This window comes from Fringilla coelebs (assembly GCF_963513975.1).
Source record: "Fringilla coelebs genome assembly, chromosome: 3".
NCBI classification, from domain to species: Eukaryota; Metazoa; Chordata; class Aves; order Passeriformes; family Fringillidae; genus Fringilla; species Fringilla coelebs.
In genome coordinates, this window is record NC_140030.1 from 93,586,433 (window position 1) to 93,611,289 (window position 24,857).

At 38.1% G+C, this 24,857-nt stretch overlaps 1 protein-coding gene across 1 annotated transcript in view; it reads left to right on the plus strand.

The window, feature by feature from the left end:
* Positions 1-24,857, plus strand: part of KCNK2 (potassium two pore domain channel subfamily K member 2) — a gene marked incomplete at its 3' end in the record, with an annotated part of 104,494 nt that overhangs the window by 41,890 nt on the left and 37,747 nt on the right. The window contains exon 3 of the mRNA XM_084202013.1: positions 3,451-3,568. Coding sequence (XP_084058139.1) covers positions 3,451-3,568 — 118 coding nt within the window. The remainder of the gene's footprint in view (positions 1-3,450; positions 3,569-24,857) is intronic.

Here is a 24,857-nt window from a genome sequence, read left to right on the forward strand (position 1 = left end):
GCCTGTTGTTTGAAGGCTAAGGCTGAGATCCTGTCCCTTAGTGAAGTTAGTGGAGCCCAGGTTTTCATTCAGGGCTAGAGAAGTGTTACTATCCAATCCTCAGGGTAAGTTTGTGTGGTGGACGTCCTAAAATTATTACCCTGAAATCTACAAGTGTTAGGAGTTATGTAATATATTATTTTCTTCTTAAATTTTCTTGGGAATAGCCTTAGATGACGACCTTCTTATAACTGCTGACCAGACTAAGAAGAAAAGTCATCCTCTGATCTGAAGAACTGAAAATGCAGCCATTCTTCCTGAAAAGTCTCCAGGCAATATTCAAAGACTTTGAGACAGTAGTGCTGACCTCAGCAGACCAGTAACCTTACCCACCTGTTGCCCCTGTTAGTCAGGAAGACTCTCACAGTGACTCTGAAGGAATGAAATGCAGCAGCTTTGTTGGTATCTAGTCTAGCTTCTCCCCAACACGGTCATAGCCCAGAAGGAAGCATAACATTGTGTGTTTGGAAACAACAGCCCAGTGATGTTGAAGGCATCATCTGGCCCTTTGTGACTAAAGCTATGCTGAAAACAGTCAACAAATTTACAAATGTGAATCAGTAAATGTACAAAGAAAGTCAATGAGAAATACTGGCATTGAAAAAAAAAACTTATTTAAAAAACACTTAGATATATTATTTTCTTCTTAATTTTTTTGTGATGTACAACAGATTTGTTTAAATGATGAATATATTATTTAATAAGAAAGAGTCTTCAGTTTGGAAAGAAAGAGGAAGCTGAGTGGTCTGTAAGATCATTAATTTCTTGAAGGAGACAAATCAGAAATTGCTATTGAAGTGTTCCTTATAACATAAGAACTTGAAAAATTACTTTGAAGTACATACAAACTCTCAAAAGAGAAATATGCTTTAAATGATCCACAAGTAATTTGAAGATCTTACTGCCACAGAATGACTTGGCTCCCAAAAAACAAGTGAGCTCCAAAAGTAATTAGATAAATAAATGACAAAGCAATTCACCCAAGCCAATCTGAACACCACGATGCAGATGCAGCCTCCTACTCAGAAAGTCCCTAGAAGTGTGCATAGTCAGAACTTAGGAGGCTGTACAAAAAGGAAGCATCTCTGAAAGCAGCCCTGATTATTTTTCTGATTAGCAGTTGGATAAAATCAGAGACATAATAATAGTGGCTAATTGTCTTTTGTAGCCATCTGTTGTGCCTTGGACAGTTTTGGGTTAAGCTGTATTTTTTTTTTTCCAGGAAAAATGTAGGTGTGGTAGATGAAGTCAGGAAAAGCATAGCTGTAGTGGGTCGTTGAGCAGTTTTGATTGGAGCAACTGTCATATAAAAGGCCTTGAGGTACATATGGCTTCAAAAACGTGCAGTGATGGTAAAAGCTCTGAATTTTACAAATCCATTTTACATCTGGATTTGTATAAAACTTGGTCTTGCTGGACTGTTGGAAGAGGTGCATTGCTCTGGGAGCACCTTCATCCAGTATAAGAAACTGTAACGAAAAAATAATGGTTCCAAAAAATTACCTGGATCCAGTGCTGTATCACAGAATGTCCTCACTGGAGAGTGTCCTCCCATGTGCAGGTACCAGGACTTGTGATGGCACTCCTTGGTCCCCTGAAATGCAACAGCACTCAGGCTGTACTCAGTGAGCCCAGTATAACACAGCACTCTGATTCACACTTCCTTGTAAATCAAAGGAATATCTGTGTTGTGTAAATGATAAAATCAATTCAATTTTCACGTGTCTCTTAGTCTGGTGTGTCCCTTCCTACACGATGGAAACACCTGTCAGTATCAGTGCTGCTGTATTTGCTCCTGCCAAGCCGGACAGCATGTACTAATGTAGAAGATTTATCCTTCCAACATGAAGGAAAATTAAACTTTCATCCCCCTCACTTTCCCCATCCTTTTTCCTTCCTCAGTATGATTGAAAATTCCACTTTGATGTCTGTCTCTCTGTTATTTAAAAAAAAAATTAAAAAATAAGTTAAAAATTTGTGTAAAGATAACCCAGCTGGTTTTCTGTTGACAACCCTGGATGGTGGAAATGGTTTAGATTTGGCAAGAAGATCCCTGTGGCTGCAGAGGTGCAGCAGTGGACTTCAGAATGGTTACTTTTGTGCATCTGAGCTTTGAAAATGGCAGACTGGAAATGTTGGATTGAAGCTGGATTTCATGTTGGATTTAAGTCCCATAATAAAAAAAAAATATATGTCCTAGTTAATCCCACATTGCTACTTCATAATCTCTGTCCAGATCAAGTGACTTCCATGGGGACAGTTTAGTAACAGAAATGTTTTAATTTCCAAATAATCAATTTCATTTCGGAACTGAAAAAATTCTTACTACTGTACAACACCGTTCCTCTGCAACAGACTGCATAAAGGGAAGATGGCTCTGGTCTGTCCTATCACTGAATATATTTATGTACCTAATTATTGTTGTACATCTTGCCAAGCAGGAACTACAAGTCAGTTGAAATGCTCATTTTCACTTTGTGATATTGCTTCATCTGTTTTTCTTTTGTTAGGCACCACTTATGACAAGTATCATACTTAGAAATAAATCCTGTTTTAAAGTTTGATAATTAGATGAAAACTTATATTAAAAAAATATTTATCACAAGTTAAAAAAATACTTTTTCTTTAACTCAAATACCAGTATATATCTGCAACTGTGATATAACAAAACAGTAATATGTTTTGTAATAAGTATTCACAGTAGTAGATACTGCTGAAAGAAGTAAAAAGTGTCTCAATTTCTTGAGACTATGAAGATGTCACTAGTGGCAAGCTTGTTGATTTCATTTGCTAGGACTGATTTTTTCAGTCAACATTTCTGAAGTATATAGTTGTATAGAGACACATGTTTGATATTTGACTCAATTTTTGCTGCAATAGTGAAAGTTTTATAATTTTATGTGTAATTGCTTTAATTATTGAAATGTCTGTTTTATAAAAGTGTTTTCTTTCTTTGGAATTAATTGATACAGAACAATGCTTGGGCATTTTTTCTTGATTTCTTAAAATGACTGTTTATAAGAAGTCCATTTGCTTGCCTAACACAACACAGGAACATTGTGGGAAACTCTCATAAATTTTGTCTAATGCATGTTTTTCTTCACCAAATAGTTACAGCAGTAAAAATAATTGTGTTTGTCTTCTAACTAAGATAATAATATCACAAATTTTGCATTCTCCCCAATGGTCTGGACTTTACAGCTCTTCTGAATTGCCTGGGGTGGTTGCTGAAGAATAAATTGTAGCCTGATGGAGTGAAAAAGCTCGAGTAAAGCAACACACATCCTTTTCTGGTTTAATGTTTGCATCAAATAAATGATTCAATTAATTTACTGTATAATATATATATATATATATATATATGAATACAATTGTTTCATGAATATTGACAAAATCTTTTTAAACTTGCAGCAAGTAGTGGCAGCAATAAATGCAGGAATCATACCTTTAGGAAACACATCTGCTCAGAACAGTCACTGGGACTTGGGAAGTTCCTTCTTCTTTGCTGGCACTGTTATTACCACCATAGGTAGGACACAGCTTATTATCTTTTTATATTCAATGAGCTGAAACTCTTGATTTCCAGTGTGTGCATATATTTGTTGATGGTAAATCGTCCAAATCTTCTGTTTTAAGTAGAGAGTTATTTTCTAGCTGCAGGGGCAGCAGTAATAGCTGTCTGTCAAGGAGCCCTAGCTGACTGATTTTTCTGTAAAAAAAAAAAATGTTGCTCTACATTTCTCTCAAGTAACTGGAAGAGGTTGTGGAAATATTTTCTGGGGAAAATTTGGTCAACTGTACAGTCACAAGTGTTAAATAGGGCATGATTTAAAGCACATGTGCATTAAACCATGACTGAGATGTATGGAATTAAAAGCCTGCGTTGTCCCATTCGATATTGTTATTTTATCTAAATACTGAAAGAGTCACTGTCCCTCTGAGCAGGTGTAAAAAGAAACAGTGTTTGGTATTTCAGTTTCTTCCCTTTGACTACAATATTGTACACATGGTATGGAGTTAAAAAATTTTATGTAGCTCATAGCTCACAAAAGGGTATCCACAAAAATAGATGGAAATCTGGAGATTAAATCACGAGAAAAAAAAATTGAGAGTAATATATAAGGAATTGTAGCATCTTCGCAATAATTATCACTACATAATATTTATATGCATATTGTGGTGGAAGAGTATGTTCTTTTCAAGTGTTGTCTGGACCTTCTTTCTTTATGTAGAAGTGCATAAGTACCATATTTTTTGTGTGTTTGAGTATTTGAGTACAAACATGTCTACGTTTATTTCTATGAATATTGTGCCTATGTGATGTTTTTCCACATTTAGAGTAACTGAAACAGGTTTAGTGAAACCAGAGAAGGTCTTACCTCCTTGATTTGCAGCAAACTTGCTGATTTTATAGTAGCACTTCCTCATGGTGATAAAAACCCTCAAATATTGAAAAATCTAATTAAAATTAAAGGTTATAACCAAAAAGAGCAAGAACTTTGAAAGGACGGGTTTGTGATCCGTCTTATGTTATCCTCTTTGGGCAGCACTAAACTTTGTGTTGTGAGCACCCCTGGTCCTGTAGAAAATGCAGAGTAGTTGTTTCTCTTCCTAATAAGGATAAAAGTTAACATATGAAAAGTGTTCAAGGAATTCAAAGTTCAAAAATTATTTTAAAGCAGTGGAACATTTTGTCTCACCATCTTTTTTTCTAAGTAAAACTAAGGCTTATCTCAATCAAAATTTTTTCGGATTTAATTTACTGACCTGATTCTACCAAGCCATGTGTAAGTCCATCTTAGAAGAGAGCAGAGATCTGCAAAGGCATCCAGGCCTGCGATCCTCTGTTCCCAAGAGGAAAGATAACCCAATAAGAAATACATTCGAAAATTAATATTTCAGGTTGTTTCTGCAGACCAGGGTTGTCAGAAGCAGGTCAAACAGGCCAACAGTAAACATTTGTTTCAAGTTTCATGATAGCAGCCTGAGAAAAAAACGGGGGAAAAAAGTCTTCCATAAAATATTTTGGCTTTGGAGTGGCTGGGTTTCTTTCATCATGGACCCTTTCTAGTGAGAAGCTCCCAGCCAGTTGCACCTTTGAGCTTTTCTCAGGATCCAAGGGAAGCAAGATTATATGGAAGCTGCAGTGTATTGGCATTGTCTTAACGCTGTGAGCCACCTTGCTCACAGGGCTTGTGGTGCGACAGAAGGTGGTGCTGGGGTGAAAAGCACTTGGAAAAGTGAATTACCTGGGAAAAGGGTGGTGAGCAGAACAGCTGGGTGTGCTTTCCCTTAATCTTTGGGTTATTACATGCCAGCAAGGGATTTTGTGTTCAGAACAGTACCTTTGACTATATGAGTAACTTTTTGAAAATTAAGGCATTCCTTCCGGCTAGAGGGCATATGGTAATAATAACTTGATTTCTCAAGGGAGTCAAAATGTGGTCTATGAGCATCTCCAGAGAGCTGCCATAGGTTTCAGAGAAACACTACAGATATTCTCTGTGGAAAAAGACAGGACTGTATGAATTCATAGAATAACTTTACAGGAATAGTTTGTAAATGAGGTTTGATAAATATGAATAAAATTTGTAAATATTACGTCCTTTAGTCTGTATACCTTAAGAAGTACTTGCAGATGAGAAAAGGGATTACCAACATTTAGAGACAATGATGGCTTTCCAGCAGGTTCTGTTGCAGCAGATTTTGTAGCTTTCCAAACCACGTATTACTATTAATTTTATCATATCACTTAGCCCACACTCTTCCTGGTGATATGTAAGAATTTTAGACATTCAAATGGAACCAGTAGTCTATGAATAGAATTTTTCAAACCTTCCTTTAATGAAAGCAAAGTTTTTTCTTACAGGCAGTAGCACTTGCATCCCACAAATATTTGGTTTCTGGGGAGAGGATAATAAATAAAGCCTGTAGCATCTGCCTAAGCAATAAATAACTGCTTTGCAGTTACTGTTCTTGTTGTATCCCAGTAGTGAATACTGACATGAAAAACATTGGCTGTCTGTTTCAGTGGCTGCTGGAGCAGACTAGAACCACCTTCTGGATCTCCTGGAGGTTTCTGAAAGGCACTCTTATGGTGCCATTATGTCTCTAGAGCTCCAAAGCCAACTCACACAGAGGCAACACTTCAGAAAATGTGGCTTAGTATTTATGTAACATTTTTTGAAATCTGTTATAATCCTTCATGCAACTCAATAAATGTTACAGTGCCTGATATAAAATTAGCAAAATCAGTTTGAATAGAATAGGATGTGATACTGCTACTGGATCTATTCTAAAATGTGGATTTAGTTGAGAGTCATAATCAAACAGAGTCACAAGGCATTCTTTAGAACAGGTCCTTGGTTTTAGCTTCGAATTTACTACTGTGCTACAGCACAGAGCTTGTTTCAGGAAGGGTTATAGCTTTGGCTGGCTTAGTTAGGTGTTCTTGCTTGTGAATACGTTTCCAGAACAAATATACCTCATCTCAACAAAGAGAAGTGAAATTGCATGATTATTAGTCGGTGCATATGGAATGGTTTCAGACAGTCTCTTAGAGGGAAAAGGGTAACAGAGGTAAATAGGAATATGAAATTATCTATGAAAAATATTGTTGCATTGTTCCCTGGGATACTGTGCATGCTGCAAAGTACAAAAGAACCTCTTTTCGTCTACCTGAAAATGTCATTATCCAGTCAGTCCTGCTCCAAGACCACATGACCAAAGAAAAGAAAAAAGAGGGTTGAGAAGAAAAGCAAGAAAAATGGTAACTTAATCATAAAGCTGGAGATAGTGCTGAAGAGGAAGGGAAAATAACCTTTATGCCTTTTTTTTTTTTTGCCTCTCTTTTCATTCTGAGTTCATTGCTGATACTGTGCACGGTTTGTAACCTCTGGTTCATTTCCTTCAATAGGTAGCTGAACTCAGAAATGGCCATACAGACACAACCTGTACACACCCCAGTTTCCCCCAGATTTATGTTTTAGGGGTGGGGAAAATTTTATATTGGCAGCAGGGTAAAAAAAGCAGACCTGTCATTTTGAAGCTTGTGCCCTGTGTCTAGTAAAATGAAAAAACAGACCTGCCAAGGCCTGGAGCTCAGCAAGTTGTTTTCCCAAATGTCTGGTGTCTCAGCACATAAAAAATTACAGTGTCTTCTGTAATGTAAGAAACTGCATCACGAGAACCTCTACTAGCCTGCTATGGATCTTCATCTAAAAGGGCTGCATTATTTCCACTCTCATTCCAGGCAGCCTTATTCCAGTCATGATTTTTTCAAGCACTGCAAGGTAGACATATGGGAAGAGTGTTTATCCAGCCTCCTGCAAGATGGAGTGCCTTGGAAGGCAAGTTGAGGGCATGGTGGCAGTGCCAGCAGCCTCGCTGGTAGCTGTGCTTTGCTGGAGAGCATCCTTTCAAACAGAGCTCCTTTAGTGCCTTAGCCCTTGGGGATGCATCACAGCCCCATGGATGTCCAAATCCAACAGTTGCCAAAAAATGGGTCCAGCAAATCCAAAAAGGAAGAACACATACTTTCTTCTTGTCCTTTCCCACTTTCGTTGCCACCAGCCCTTGATTTTTGAACCCAACATCTCGTGTTCACTGGAAACTGAACCTCTTGAGTTTACTCATGACTATAGTCTTTAATTTAGGTTCATGAAGCTAGCTATGGGAATATGGTGTTTTGGGGTCCAAAAGTGTCGCAACCATCATTAAAGTGTGCGAAAGAATGTGAATACAAAAAAAAAAAAAACCAAAAAACCCCCCAAACAAACAAAAAAAACCCAAACCAAAAGAAATAGAAAAGAAAATAAATTTGTAAATATTTACATTTTAAGGAACAGATGTGAATAGCAAGCAGCTAAGATACTGAAAAATAGAGTTATGTTTTTGACTAGAAATTTCAACCTGATTTGTCATTTTTAAAGCTGCCATTAGTTATGTAGCTTCAAATGCAATTTCACTTTAAGGAACCATTCCTTCTGTCATTTTCCCACTGGCTGGACAAAAGATTTGCTTGTGAAGGCAGGGTATTTTAGAAAGTCTTATTGCATTGCTTGTTGATTTGAAACAATAATAAAATCCTGCTGCTAAAACTGTCCCTTCTGGCACCATTCCACTGCATTTTTGAAATACAAGGTAACAGAATAATGTGCTGACAACTAAAATATACAAAACACTTTTGACATTACAAAAAGACAAATATTGTTCATAATGAGATGTGTTACCTATTATGTCAGATAATCATAAAGCTAAAAATGTGCAAATGACATTGAAAAATTTGTTCCCCTAGTTCCGAAAAGTGAGAAACATCACGTGCTTATCTTAGAACATGTTACATTTTATATTTGTTTGTGCCACCAAAGAAGAAACAAGGATTTTGAGGATGAAGATAAAACCTTCATTTTACAAGATTGCAGCTCATCAGAGTGTAAATACTTGGATTTCTGTTTATGTAATTGTAAGGGAAGAGAGAAGAAGCAAAAGAAAGTGAAGTGCAAATTGAGTGAGTGCTGAGGTGATTGAGGAGGGGATTGGAGAAAAACTCCTGAAATTAAAAAACATAAAGTACATTTGTCTGAAAAATATTCCGATACATGACTTTTCTCCATCATATCAGCAATTAAATCTGCATTTGTGTCCATTATTTAAATGAACTTAACTCTTGGTGGACATTTGACAATAGGGCTTCCAAGGACCTGTTTCTTTCAGGGCTCCTCTACTAGAAATAATCTTCATCAAGGCAGGATCATGGATCTTGGACTCTACTGATAGCCTGGCTGCACAGGCCCAGACTTCATAGAGTTTCTTGCAGGAGTTTGTGTGTGGCAAGGCTGAGTTTAACCAGCAGATAAGACCAGCTGCAGAGCAATGCAGAAAAAAAAGTGGTTAAAATTTATGGTCTGTGAAAATGTGGCAGTAAGAGACATGCTGCAGAGGTCACTGGGGAATGGAGTGGAAATGCTCCTTCCATCTCTTGCTCTGCAGAGGACTCCATTGAAAACTCCTGCCGCTCTCCTGAGAGCCACATTGACTCTGAAAGTGTGTTAAACGTGTATATCTCATCTGATAAGATGTCAACAGAAAGAATTTTTAGGCTTAAAAAAATCCCCCTGAGATCTCTTCAGAACTCATTCTTTCCTCCAGGTTAGTGTTGTGCTTACCTTCCCATCCCTGTGCTGCTGTCCTTAATAGTTGTTGGAACTAAATTAGGTTTTTAGTCTCTCTTTGCTCCATTCTAATTTATTTCCTTTGCTTCTTTTGTTGCACTTCTGAAGAAGTGTCTGAATTTGACCTAATTATTGGCTGTTGACAAATAGTGCTTCAATTGTGCTCTGGAGAGACCTGTTGGGATTTGGCAACACAATCCTCCAAATATTTCATACTGAACTGAGCATACTCTCTCCCAGGGCAGTAGTGGCTAAACAAGATTTCCTCTGTAATTATTTCTCCCAGGAAGAGTGAGTTGAAAGTGCATTACCACTATGGCCTCAATTTTCTCCTGCATTTGCACAGGCAGTGGGAAAGAGGGCTTATCTGACTTGAATGCCAAAGAAATAATACGTGGACTGTACAAGATACAGGAGCAACAATTAGGATAAGACTGCTGAGAGCTAGGGAACCTGGGACAGTGGTGGAGAAAGGACGATGTTGAAGAGCTGGAAGGAGATTATATTAGATGAAGAGCTCAGTTAGAGACATTGAGGGCTTGTAAATCAGAAAAATTGAATTCAATTGAATGAGCAAATCACAGAAAACAAATTGAGCCTCGCTGACCAAAATGATTTGGACTAAGAAAATATTCCAAATTGCCAAGGGTAGCTCTGAAATTGAAAAAGTGCAAGTTTATGGAATGATACACAGCTTTAATTATACAGAGAAGTGATTTTTTTTTTTCCTACCAGCTCTGATTTGATACACAGGAATCTGATGTGCAGTCATATGATGAATTGCAAGCACTTGCATGTTCTGTGGGCCATATTCAGGGTCTGATATTTCTGGTGATATTGTTACTTTAGCTATCAGCTACTGGAACAGGTTAGGGTGATGTAGCCTCTTAGTTGTGTGAATGTACAAGGGAGGTTTTTTTATCTGGTAACTTATGAATTCTGGGCAAGAAATTTGGCAATGGATGGTGTGAAGGGATGCTGTCTTTAGGGAAGGTGGTGGCAACAGTGACATTTCATATATTTTTTGGCCTGATCTTTCTCTTTACAAATTTTTATTCTTTTAGAATTTAGATTCAGAGCTCTGCTAACTACTTTCTTTGCTTGTAACACTTTCTGACTGCATTTATGTTCTGGAATATTTTTTCTGACCACCTGGAATGTTCTTCTACACTGATGTGATTTCATTAAAATTAGTTTTTCATAAAAAATCCTTTTAAATGTCTTTGATAAGCTTCCTGCTAGGCAGCACTGACAGTTTTGTTTTGGTGTGGTGTCTATTTATTGCTGGATCTTGCCAAGCAAGAAGGCAGACGTACCATTTTTGCAGCTTGATGTACTTGCACTTTTTGAGCTTTTATCTTCTTTTTTTTTTCTCAAAACCTGAAAACAGTTGTGTTAAAACAAATTTCCAGGTTTGCAGCTTTCCATCACTCCATTACCTTTGGTAATTTCCTAAACAACAGGCTATGCTTAAAGCAGTTCTGCTTAGAACTTCAAGTCATGTTGTGGAGTGAAAATGTCAATTTGTCAGTTGTGACAGTCCCCAATTCACACTGCAAATGAGCAGTGAAGTTTTCACAGCTTGCTCTGTTAATTCCAGTGTGCTAATGAAATTGAATTTTGTTTTCTTTATTCAGATTTCTCATCACTGGCTGATTAGAAAAGGGTTTCTGAGCCTCCTGATCATGTCTGTTTCCATTCCTAGGTTACAAAATCTTGTTGCTATCAATAAAGGAAAGGATGCAAGGAAGAATTGCCAAGTAGGGTTACACTGCATGCAGAATGCTAGGATGAATGGCATTATTTCCTGCTCCCTTTTGTTTATTTTTGTAATTGGATAAGGAGTAGTGCAACCACCCATGAGAAAGAACCTCAAATCCTATAAGCAAACAGTGGCACAGGATTTTGGAAAACACTGAAAAAACCAAAATGTTTTGTGCTTTGCCTCTACATCGGGATCACTGAATGGGTAAGATTTAGAGGCAAAAAGCACCTGTTCACAATGTGTATCCCCTCAGGATGGTCTGTTGGTAGTTTTGACCATGTTAAGCTGTTTATCTTCATGTGCTGCTTCATTCACTGCTGTTTCCAGTTTGTGTAGTTGAGCTGCTAAGCAGAAATGGCTTTTAAAGAGGGAAAGGCAGCTGTAATCCATCACAGAATTGTTAGTTTGTTTATTAGTTTGGGGTTTGCTGTTGTTGTTGTTTTTGAGTGGGGACTCATAAGACTAGCATGGAGGCATGTAAGCTCTCCTGAAAGCAAAGCTCACTATTAGCTGGAATTTCTACCTACTGATCACCAAAGAAAGTAGACACTTTTTAGGTACTTCCAGCATGGTTCTGGATGTTGAGCAGTTTTTGTAGATCTGGCTGAATTACATGTGCTTTTTATACCAGGTAAGTACCTACCTAATATACATCACTCTCTGTTTGCCTGTTGGGCTAATCTGAGTGTAGGATGAGGAGGTTTATCTCCCTGGGAATTAAGATCTGAAGAAGGTTTTGTGTTGTATTGAGGCTTTGGTTGATGTACACATCACCTGTACAATTCCCAAGTGCCAGGAATGTCCCTTGGCATTCTGGCTGGTCAAAGCAGGGTAGGCACTAGCGCTCATGGGGCATAGCTGGGCCTGGGTATTCCAGTGGTGTGCTGAATTGGAGAGCTAAGATCTGCTTAAGGAAGGGGCCAGGTAGACCCTTGAACCTGTATTCACCCAAATGTTTTCATGCACACTTGGCTGTGCCATTCCCAGCAGCTGCTCAGGGTTACCAGCTGATTCTATTTCAATGATTCAGAAAGATAACCTTTTTTCCCCCCTCAAGAATATAAAAAGGATGTAGAACTGACAGTGTAAAAAACCTTAAAGATTTCTTGAACTGCCACTAGTATAAAATCTGCTGCCTTGTGCCAACAGCATTATGGAGTAAAATATCATTCAAGTATCACTATAGCAAATGGGAATATCCATTAGCATTTCATGAAAGTGTTTCCTTTTTATACAATGAGAGCTCTCTATACTTTATAGATTTCTCATTACTGCCAGCAGCTTGATTCCATTAAAAAAAAACCTTGAAAACTAGAAGGGAAGCTAGGTAGAAATACAGGCAAAGGGGAAATTAACAAAATCCATTAACATTTTTCAGTGATTTTTGTCTGTATTGAATCCTCTTGTGCTTTGGAGAATCTCCCCCTCTGGTGTCATCATTTTGCAAGAGCTGTATGAGTTGGTATGACTGCAAGCAAAGTTGTAGTTTGCATCTCAGTGTGTGTTAAAAATCCATATTTTTCAAGAGTAAAAGTTGATTTCTACAGCAACAAGCATTGCATATGCAGATATATCACAGGATCAAGAGGATAAAAATTGATACATTTTGATTTATCTGATTTGAACTGCTAGTGCAAATATAATTGCTCAGTATAACATTACAGTCTGATGACTCCAATTTTTCATTTGGCAGAAGCAGATGGTTACAGAAGGCATGTTAATTGCAAATTAAAAGTAAGCTAGGTATCAAGGAACACTTGAGGGATGCATAATTTAGGTGATGGTGTAGAAAAGTCCTATATGTGCTTACGTACCTTCTGGTCATGCTGAGTTTTACCAATGTATAGATGCTTTTCCAGGTGTGAAAAAATGTGGTGTAAGCTAAAGGGAGGATAATTGTCAACCTTCTATCAGCTAAAAGCAAATAAATTGTGTGGTAGTACAGCTATTAGCCTGTAAAACATACTATTAGTTACTCTCTTGCTCAAGGTGTTCTTATATTGAGTATTACAGGTTAAAATTTTAGTCAGGGCTTGCACAGCAGGACTGGGGAGAACAACATCTTTGTCCTTCTAGATAATGTACTTTGTGAAAATCATCCTCTTCTAGGTGAGACAGTTTCTGCTTTGTTTTTTTGTTTTTTTGTTTTTTTGTTTTTTTTTTTTAATTTGTTTTTGTTTGGTTTGGTTTTTTAAAATGCAGTTAGAAATACTTTGTAAGAAATTAGTATCTTAAGTGTTTTGATTTTTGGTTCTGTGGGGACAAATCTGCAGATTGTTGCTCCTTCATGGCTTCACTGGAGGTGTGATTTCCTCCCTTTCCTGCACTTGTGTGGGATTCTGATGAGTTTTGCTGAACCAGTAACCAGAGCAGGGAGAAAGTCAAGTGTAATTAAAGACAAGGCCCTACTTCATTTGGACATCTTTGCTGTGGTTGCTTCATAGCAACAACACAAACTGTGCAAATTCAGGTCTCCCTGGACAGAAATTGGTTCATGTTTTCAGTTAGCCTACCTTACCTGCAGGGATCCTTACTCAAAACCAGTTGTCTATCTGAAATCAGTAATTAAATATGCCCAGATACTGTGGGTATGGGAGTATCACTCTAATGTTTAGAGGGATAATAATGAAAGCATTTAGCAATGTGAGCAGGGAAAAGAACTGCAATCTTGAAAACGTAAATGCTTTAAAAAATCCAGCTATGCTGAGGTGGCTTTTAATGCTTTGAATGTGAGCACTGTTTCCGTGCCACAGAATTTGGTATTCTTTATAAATTGTGTGCTTTAAGTTCTAGAATCCAGTTTTAAATCTATATCTGGTTAAAGATGATCTGATTTGAAAACACTGGTGGTATTTTGTACCTGCTAGAATGTCATGAGGATTTCTGAGGTTGTAACCAAACAGAATAACTCGATATATTGGCTGAGCTCTTCCTTGTTTCTGATAGCCAGGCTCCAACTGTGACTTCTGAATAATTGCTTCCTTGCTGTCATCCCATGTTGCTGTACAGATTTTTCATCTCATTTCCTTTCTCCAGCCTTATAATCTGAATGAAATACCTCTCCAGAATGGATGGACAACACTTGCTACTTGTGGGCCTAACAAATAAAATTTTCTGTCACTGGCATTTGTTGTGGAGTTTATTTTAGTTCAGGAAGGATTTTTCTTTTTGGTAAAAACAGATACTTAAAGGATCAAGTTGCTTTTAGTATTTGTTAGCATTTTGTCAACCTCTGAAAACATCTTCTGCCTGAAGAGGCTACATAGGGAGGAAATTCTCCTCTTTTCTACTTTTCAAAATTCAGAATATTTTAGTTGTCTTTTTAACTTCTCAACCTCCATCATTAGCCATAGTGGGGATTATTCATTCACCTGTGAATTCTGCAGACTTTGATTCTAAAGTCTTGTTATTGGATCATGTATTAGTGGGGATTTGATCAATTTAGCTGAATTCTTTGGAGAATGTGGCACCAAACTGGTACTGGGGAAAATGTGGATGGATGGATGGATGGATGGATGGATGGATGGATGGATGGATGGATGGATGGATGGATGGATGGATGACTTTGGCTTGCAGGTCCTTGAGGCTTTCTTGCTTGTGATGCATGGTGGTTGCCATCTGCTGTGCTGGTCTCTGTGCTGTTGTTTTCTGTCTTGTTTATTTTGATAACAAACTCTTGGAAGCAATTATTTTGGGTCATAAAGGTAACAACAGAGCCAAGCATGCCAAGTGTCTGTACTGCTTAGTTTAACTGATGATGTGTTAGAGAGGTATCTTGTATTTCAAGTTAAAACTGTATCTCCTAGCTCTGCAAAAAAAAATATTTTGGCATCAAAGTTCTCTCAGATTAAGGAGCTGTACTACTTTTAATTTACATAATCTATTTTTGTGATATTTCAATACTATTTTAAAAATTCCACAACAAACTAACTTAAAAAGACTGGAACTTTTATCCTACTGTAGTGGCAAATCTTTCATTCTTACTCGATAATCTTTTAGTTAAATAAGATAAAATAATGTCAGGGGCTATTAAAGCTTCTCATTTCAATTTTTAAGTAGGTAACATCCTCTATAGGCAAGAATTCCCTTTATTTTAATTGCTTAAAAAGGTCTTTGATTATACATTTTTGGCACCCACTCTAAAGTTCTGTTGGCAGTCTGAATATAGTCTTAGGTTTGGACATAAATATAGAATCATATAATTATAGAACAGTTAAGGTTGGGAGAAATGTAGTTCAACTGTTAACCAACTAAACCGTGTCCTCAAGTGCCACATTTACATGTTTTTTAAACCCTTCCAGGGACAGTAATTCCCCTGGGTGGCCTGTTCCAGTTCTTGACTGGAATACACTGAAATCATCAAATGCTGATATCATCAAATGCTTTTGGAAATCTGCCAGCATCATTGCTGGCTTAAACTGTTTCTTCTCTTCAGACTGGCCTGCAGATGCCAATTCATGCATTTATTGCACCACAGATTGATGAATTCCCTCTGGTCAGAAAAGCACAGATTCCTTGCAAAAAGCCCAGCATTTGAGCTTGTTGAACAACCATGGTTGCTGCTTGGAGTAATGGGTGCATGAAAATACATCTCCTGGAGTTTGGCATGTGCTAGGGCACTAAGTGTTGTGGCAGTGAGACTTGTGAAGGCCAGGAAGCTTTTTCTCTCTGTCTTGCTCTGTTTTTTCCTGGTTGGAAGAAAGAATGGTATTTATGAAAGGACATGTAGTAGGGACTGTTGACTTTGGTCCATGCTTTCACAGCACAATTGGAAAGTGAAATTCAACAGCCCGAGAAAGAACTTCTCTGACCATATATCTGTCTACTGTCTAGTTAAAACTGGCCAGAGAAAATGTTCTTACCAGAACAAGAATCCATTATCTGATTCACTGCTCCATTATAGATCATCCAGACTGAGAAATTTTTAATTTTTGTCTCCTTATGAGATTTATTGAGCTCCATCTGAGCCCTGAAGTGATGTTTTCTTAGGCTACATAAAAATGTAATTTAGGTTTGCACTTGCCTAAAATGCCTTATTTTGCTATGAGATGGTTTGTAGATCATCTGTGTGAAGAGACTTCTATAAATTTATAATGACTTATGATGAATATACTTTTCACCTCCGTCAATAGCTTTCAAATCTGTACTTGAGAGCATTTCATGCTCTTGTCTGAACTTTTGACTGCTAATTAGTCATTGTTGTTAAATTGTTCAGAATTTTCACATCTACAGACAAATATGAAATGTAGATTTGATTGTTCAGCTAAACCAATAGACCCTTTGTCCACTATTGGTCAATGAAGACTTGGAGAGGTTGTTATTTGGTACCCTTTGGTCTGTGGTTTTATCTTGCAATTTTCAAGCTGGGCTGTAGCTGTGATTTGGGTAAACGGGGCAGTAGCCAGTGTGGTTCTGCAGCAGTAATTAGAGAAGAAATGAGTCAGTGCTATCAGAAGTGCACACATGTTATAACTGAGCAATTGCTGCAAGTAGAGTATTAAGATCAAGATAGTTGTCAGATGAGAGGGAAGATACTGAAATGCAAGAATTAAAGGTTTCATTGCTAGGTGTCTTGTTAAATATGTAGATTCACAGGTAACTCTGAGGCTGCAGAGTGGTTTTGGTCGGTCTCACAGGAAAAAAAATGCTGTCATCCCTGCTGATTTTTGGGTTAGTCTACAGCATAAAATGTCAACTTTTTCTTCTTTATTTTGGCTTTCTTTGAATTATTTTAGGAGAGGGCAATGTTTGCACAGAGTACCCCACTGCTGTGGTGAGAAAGCTGAATTGCTTTTATGTCAAAGTCTACACTGTCAGTTTGTCTGGAGCTTGGTGCACAAGGGCTTTTTTTTGTATTAAAGATCATCAGTGTGCTGCAGAAACCAAGGATTGTGCTCTGTATTTTATGTTGTGCTCTGCCACCCTTCAGGTTAACCAGCCCTGGCAGTTGCCCCAGTGGTAGTGAGCTTGATGAACCTACATGATAATTTAATATGGAGAATATTCAATCCCATACAGAGAGAGATTTACAGAGTTTAAAACACCTTTGGAGATCAATGGCAACATTAATTTAAAACATTAATTTAAACTTAATTTTTAAAATTATCTATAAAATGAAGAGTTCTCAGACAAGTCCAGTGAAGGTAGTTCATAAGTGTGGGAATGGTTGTATGCAGGAATAGATTGCAGTAGGGTAAGATCACTGTTACTCTGTGATGGATTAAGAGTTTGGAAGAATGTGTTTTTTAGGGATTTGTTTTTTATGAGCAAATCTTGCTACATACTGATAAAAACCATAGCAAATTATGATTGATAAAAATGGCTGTAATATGACTTGAATTCACTAACAGGTGATTATTTTGTCAGAAGAGGTATGATTTGTAAAAACGAAAGAGTATCTTTTACTAGAGCTGCTCAAAACAGCTGGAAGAAAAGATAAGCTTTTTGGGCTTGGCTGAGGAAGGCCTAATTTGCACAAAATACTGTTGTTTTTCTAATTGTATCCAATGTTCTACTCAAAGACACTTTGCTCTCCTATCATTTTACTCTACTTATGTTCTTCTACCATCCTGATAATAAGAGGGCTCCCTATGAATTTTTTGAACCATCTTGCAGGTATTGAGAGGCTTATGCCTCCACTCTTACAACAAAACATTTTAAAATATGTATTGTTCTCACTTAATTTTAAAAATCAGATTTCCATAATGACATGATACTGCATCATCATAAAAATAGCAAGTACAGAACTGACAGAGGAAGTGTAAAGACCCATCTGTGCTACTCATTTTTTTCTCCCACCATGTTTTATATTTAATATTTAGAGCACCCCAACCTTGTATATTAATTGTCTTATACTTCTCTGAGTGGTAACTCATGGAGACTAATTAAAAGCAATCATCCTTTCTGTAATTTGCTGAAAATAAGAGATCAGAATAGGAAAAAATTAATTTGGATATATGATAGGTAACGAAGCATTCATAATTACTTTTCAGTCAAGAACATATTTTGTAGTACTTTGGTTTCATTTTAGAGATATCCCCTCTCCAAGCTCCATCTAGCTGAACAAGTCCTGTCCTGTGCTCTGCAGCCTTCAGAGAGCAATAGAGGTGGGAATCAAAGAAATGCAGAGACATTCCCATAGACCTAGAAATTAGATGTTGATGGCAGGATGAGAGCCATATTCAGCTCTCATTAGCATTGAGAAATTTTGTATCTGACTTTCAGAGAAACCAACCCCTCATGAGTTGGTGGGAGTGGGAGGCTTTACACTGCAGTGCTCTGTAAACCCTACATTTGACAGACATCCGAATGCATGTGCACGGATATAAATATAAAAGTTATCCACTACAGGAGTGGCCTGTCAGTCCCAGGGGTGGTGTGCTCCCTGCCAGCAGAGGTGCTTGCAGCAGTGAGCAGCGTGCCTCTGCTGAGGACACGCGCTGGGCTGTGCTTCAGACGAGTGGCAAATATGTCATAGCATTGTCCCCGTCTCTCACAACTCCTGAGGTTGTGAGATGGTTCATTCACTGGAAGCAAAGACTGAACTGCTTCATTCTCCCCCTCACCCAGAGAGTTCAAGGTTTTCCAAACGATAATTTTTTGTGATCTGCTTAAAGCACCTGTTTAATGATGGGCCAGAGGAAGGAAGCACTGAAAGCTGTTGGAAGACGTGAAAGATTGCCAGATGCCTGCTAGAACAGCGTGTTGCCACGTAGTCACACAGAGAGATGATGGAAACTTCAACTGCAGCCCTCTGTGAAAATGCTCCCACAGAGATCTGCTTATTAACTAACACCAAAAATTCATAACAAGGGAAGCCGAGAAAGCAGCTGGGACGGTGAATGCTTCCATGACAAGGGACCATTGGACACAGAGTGGTGCAAAGTGAGTTCTGTCTCTGGGGGTGCTGTGCCTCTGCCTGGCATTTTCCGTCTTCTGGAAAAATTGTAAAGAGGATACACATACAAAAGTGGGATGTTCCTCTGAGGTATCTGGAAGCCCAAATGGGTTTTCATCATCCTGTGTTGGCTGCTTATTCCAGCCTCTTTCCTTCTCTCCCCAGCTTTTGAAATCTTTTGATAACATCATTTTTTGTGTTGGTTTATCTCTACCCACCCTGTCTCCTTTTCTGTCCGCCCCCCTCTGAACTCACTTGGAAAAGTGACCACAGATGTAACAGAACCACCTTACCAGGGAAGGCTGCAGCCTACATCTGAATGAGGAGGGAACCTGGAGACAGCAGGGCCACCATCTGGGGATGCTTCATTTTATCACTTTTATCACCCACTTTTTGGGCTAGTCCAGTGATAAGCACCTAGTAATAAATCTGTCACATAATATATTGCATATAGCACTATCATTAAATATAGCTAGATACTAAATCACAAAGAAATTTCTAGAGAAATTATAATCTAAACATTCCAGAGAGAAAAGCAAATTTAACATCTGACAGTATTGATACATGCAGCTAGTAAATCTAAACATGAGTCAGATAGAATCATATCCAACTATGGAAATTTAAATATAATGCCTGTGTGACATGTGGTGTAGTTAAAATGCTGGGTCCTGAGCCTACAAACAAACATCTGTGTGTATGCCTGGTTTGAGAGGCATGAGGGAGTTCTCTGTGAGTCACAGCCTTGGAGGACTCTTGTGGAAAAGGGATGATTTTGAGGCTAGAAGACAACATGTGCATGGAAGTATATCTGGATTCAGTATTTATGAGTTCAGGGATGCCTAACCCCAGAATTCTTCACTCTCCTGTTTTGATCTGTGGTAGAGACATATGTTTCTCAAGGCTTTCTGTAGTTATGACATTTTGTTCTTGCTGAGAGGCACTCTGGGAATATTAATACAAATTAATTCAAATAGGCTAAAAAAATAGTGTCATTTTTTTCCTTCAATCTGGGGAATACCACCAGGGTTGAGAGTAAATGTACTTCTACTGAAACTACTTCAAGGTTTCTTGGCTATACATATTCTTAATTTCTTCAACTCTATGCCATTCTAGTTTTCTGTTGTTTATACTTTAGATTTTCATTATTTAATTTGGGGCTACTGAAGTATTCTTTGACAATCTGTCCTTTCATGTAGAAAGATTTCAAGTCCAATGCAATGTCTCTGAGGGATTTTTCAAATCCAACCAAAAGCTTCCTCAGAGCTAATGAGGTATTAGAACAACTTAAATGAAACAGAAAAACCTTCAGAAAATGTCTTTGTATGTAGGAATATGAAGACTTCTGGTATTTGGCTACAATAGCATGGATCATCTATGCCATAGGAAGAACAGTATGACACAATCTGTGTACAATAAAATTCTTTATTTCCTGATGGCACAAATAATGTATATTACGTTATATACATGTATATAAAGGTACAAACATATGTTTATATACATATATGTTTGCATCAAGGTCTTTTAAATATATATATGTATTGGCATCTCTCCAAGAAATATATGGCTTTACCTTTTAATGGTCCCTTACTGTAGCCACCTCCAGACAAATAAGTGTTAACAGCTAATGTTCAAACAGAAATTTCTCTTCAAATTGGTCGCTCTGCTACAAACAGGAGAGAGGCTGAACAGCTGTGAAAAATCAGAGCTCTCTTACATGCATTTTGTGCCTGAGATCATGTTCTGGATGATGTTTTATGTGTTAGCTCACATGCACCTGATACACCTTGGTAGTTGCTGTATTAAGTCTATTGAATGTATTTGTCTCTGGGATGCAAAGACAAAAAATTATGCTCTCAGCTGGTGTGTATATATAAGTAGACACTGATTTGAAACCTCTGGTACCTGAAGTTCCACTCTGAACTGGGGTGACATATGATTTCACAGCCAAATGCCTTCACCAATTCTGACCTGTAACTTGCGGTGTTGATGTGGTGACATTTTGATCTTCTCTTTACCCTGATACTTCCCTGGGTGGTGGGAGGGTGACAGCACTTCATGCTCTGCAGTTTTGTCCTTCTGAAGCTCTTGGCTGACAGGTGAGCTTGAGTTTCTGATTTGTGGTTCTGAGTGATAGCAGCAGTGATCTAGGATGCGTGTCGTCGGTCCCTTCGAGAACAGCCTAGTGTTATGCAACGTCTCTGAGGGATTTTTCAAGAGTCTTGGGAGGCCTAGAAAGGATCTAGTTTATGCAGGTCTAATCTCTGGTAGAAAAACTAAATCAATTCATCTTCTAGAAGATAATGTCTTAGCAACTTTGCTGAGGTTTCATTCTGTGGTCAGTGCCTCTGGCTGAGCCCTGGATCCTGGCCTTGGTTTTGGTCAGGGAGGTTTTATTGGAGCTAAATTCCGTGGGGTTCAAGAGTTTGTCAGACTTCTCTGCAGGGGGTGTTACGAAAGCAGTGTGGGAGAAAAGAAAAGAAAATTGACTTGGTAACTGTAGGTGAAAAAGAATTTTCTGCCTTTTTTTTCCCTGCTCTTCATGTTCTGAGGTTTCAAGGCTCTTCAGCTGGGACATCTCATGTCACTTCTATAAAAGATGCAATTCCTCATCCATTTTATAGAAGATAACAAGCAGCGCAGGGGTAGCTGGTAGCTGCTGCCAGAAACAGTTGTGGGGAGTAACATCTGAGGATGGTGGGTGAGCAGATGTAGCCTTTGTACCAGCTTAGAAATGCAGTGGGGCAGAAGGACACCGCTCATGGCTTCCCTGAAAAAGAGGAATTGAGTTAGCAGCATGTCTGGCTTACTTTTTGTCACAAAGAACCTGGAGAAATTTTGAATAGCTGATTTTGTTCATCAGGGAGCTCTTACAGGAAGAAGTTGCGTTATAATTTATATTCTTAATTTTATTACATGACAGTCCAAAGGCCAGGCTATACATTCAGTTTCAAGGTCTGTATTTTTCATATGCATGACATTAACTTTGCAGGGTGATATTTGTTCTTGAATCAGCTTGAGAGTGGTAGGATTTAAAATGAGTGCTAGCAAAAGGGAAACATTAGCCGCTTAAAGAAGTGTGTAGCTTTTAGTTCCATCCTAAAAAATTGATTTGAAGTTCCTTCTCTGTCAAGCTGGTTTGAGAGCAAAGTTTCTCCTAGTCTTGCACCATTGTTACAGACTAGCCTGCATCCAAGAATATTGATGCCAAGTAACAAATTAATTTTTTGTTGGCTAAAGGCTGCCATGTGCATTAGATACTGAATAGAGAAAACTTTGGGTTTGGGGATATTTTTATGTGGAAACCTGCATTTCCTAGTCTAAATTGTGTGGTCATTTGTAGATTCTCAGTTGACCAAAATGATGGCTAACAGTGGGAAGCAGTAGGGAAGACTGGCAGTGCCCTGGATGTTTATGAGGACTCTGCAGTGGGTACCAAGGCTTTATGAGCACAGGGCTGAGCAGTGCAGCTGAGGCACACCATGGAGTTTTCAGCTGAAGAGGGCTCCATGGAAGGTTCAATTCCGGCCTCTGTATTTCTCCACTGCAGACATCACAGTTATGATATATATTTTTTTTCCCTCCAGTTCTACTGATATATGAAAATGAGCATCTGGAGGCTATTGTTCAGGATAGAGGAGGTAGCATCAAGTGGCTTAGTCATATCCAGTAGCCTTTTTAAAGATGTGCAGGGAAATAATTTTGGTATATAGAGCCAGTTACTCCCTCTCTAGAATTGCATACACTTATTTTCAGGTCACTGTGTTCTTTGCTTGAATTGGAAGAAGCATTGCCTATTTAGAAAGAGATAAATATATAATTTTAATGATTCTTACTTTCTTTTTTCTTTTTTTTTTTTTTTTGTCAATACTTACCGGAAAATATATTTAACCTCAAAGGCAGATTATTTTTTTATAGATATTTGTTGAAAATTGTTACATTATTCTGGTAGTTGATTTACATTTTAATTGGTAAAAGTCTTCTCAAGATAAGGAAGGTGGTTTGTGTTTCATCATCAACATATTGTGATGTCTAAGTTCTGAGGCATCTCATCAGCACAGGCAACCTAAAATTTCACTTTCAGAACTGTGACCAGAACATGTTGGTGGTTTTTTGAGGGGTTTTATGTACCATTAAAGATTCTGATCTTTAAATTTGATTCCTCTTTTTCACTTCAACAGTTAGGAGACTCATATTTTTATGGAGACTCATGATTTGGTCTGTTTTCATTATAGTGTGCATGAATTTGTAACCTGCATAAGTGAATACTGAGGGCAGGAGTGCTCAAAGCTTAGTCTTACTATCTTTTTGGAAGGACATTTCTTGTTTGCTTCTATAAATGCAGCAATATGGATTCATAAGAGCTACTGTTACTGTGTTTCTGGAACACTTTGATTTAGCTTGAGGTAATTTCTGGAGCAATTTTCTTGACATAAGTAACAAGGAGAGGCACATCTGTTGCACCTAATTAATTTTTGTGTGTGGATGCTACATTAGTATAATTGAAGACATGAAAAGAATATGATACTATTATGTAGAATCTTTTTATGTCCTCTCTGTTTCCTGAGTGTGGTTGTGTGCCAGTTCTATATCTACTTGTTCATATAATGGCTATTTCAATTAGAGGCAGCTTTGGATCATTCAGCTCTACTTGTGTGCCTTCCTCTAGAAGGCATCCTTACCCATTTTATTCTACTGAAGGATGAATTTGAGAACAGTATTTCTTTTGAGAATAGGTTCCATCTGTAGGCATTTCATTAAGGATTTATTTAGCTTCAAAACTTTTTTATCTATATTGATCCTTCTAAATTGTGGAACTATGTATAAATTAAAGTAGAATTGCTTAGAAAAAATATTTCTAGTCTGATTGTTCGTAATTTTAATGTATGTAGTGCTTTAGGCTTCAGGTACCAAGGAACCCAAATTACCAGCAGTCCCTTCTGGAAGAAATGTTATGGCCATTCAAGCATTTATGATTCTTACAGTGTGGAATGTTATCCTTTTTGTTTTCTTTCTTTTGTTATGTTCTCAATTCAAAACCACTACTTTAGATTTATTTTAGAAACTACAGTATGGGAAAACCTTTAGGTCCCAGGGATTCATCCTTTTGCTTGGGGCTGGCGTATGTTGGACCACAGAAACAGAGGACAGTAGTTTTGTGGTCTTATTTTGGGGAGAAAAATTTGTTAAATTATTAAATGCTTAAAGTAATTTAACTTAAATACCTAGGATGCAGTAGGGTTTTATTAATGTCTTGGTAGCCAGCTGAGAGCCTCAAGATATTTTGATTTTGGTGTGGAAAAATTTAAAATGTAATATGATAAATATCGTAATGTTTGTACATGATCACTTCAAGAAAGAAGTCAGAAGATTTACACTTTAGGAATATTCCCACTTTGGGAATATGAATAGACATGTAATTCTGATTCCTTCCAACATCACCACCATGGGCAGGAACACATTCCACCATGGGCAGGAACACATTCCACCAGACCAGGTTGCTCAAAGCCTCATCCAACCTGCCCTTGAACACTTCCAAGGATGGAGCATCCACAGCTTCTCTGGACAACCTGCTCCAGTGCCTCACCGCTCTCACAGCAAAAAACATCTTCCTAATACCCAATCTAAACCTGCCCTCTGTTAGCTTAAACCCATTCTCCCTTGTCCTATTCCTGCAAGCCCTTGTAAAAAGTCCCTCTCAGCTCTCTTGTAGCCCCCTCTAGGTACCAGAAGATGCTGTAAGGTCTCCTCAGGCCTTCTCCTCTCAAGGCTGAACAATCCCAGTCCTCTCAGCCTGTTTACATTGGAGAGGTGCTCCAGCCCTCTGATCGTGGTCTCCTTAGACTTGCACCAGCACTTTCATATCCCCCTTTTGGAGACCCCCGAGCTGGATGCGGCACGCCAGGTGAAGTCTCACCAGGGCAGAGTAGAGGGGGAGGATCACTCTGGTGCTGGTCATACTTCTTTTGATGCAGCCCAGGATATG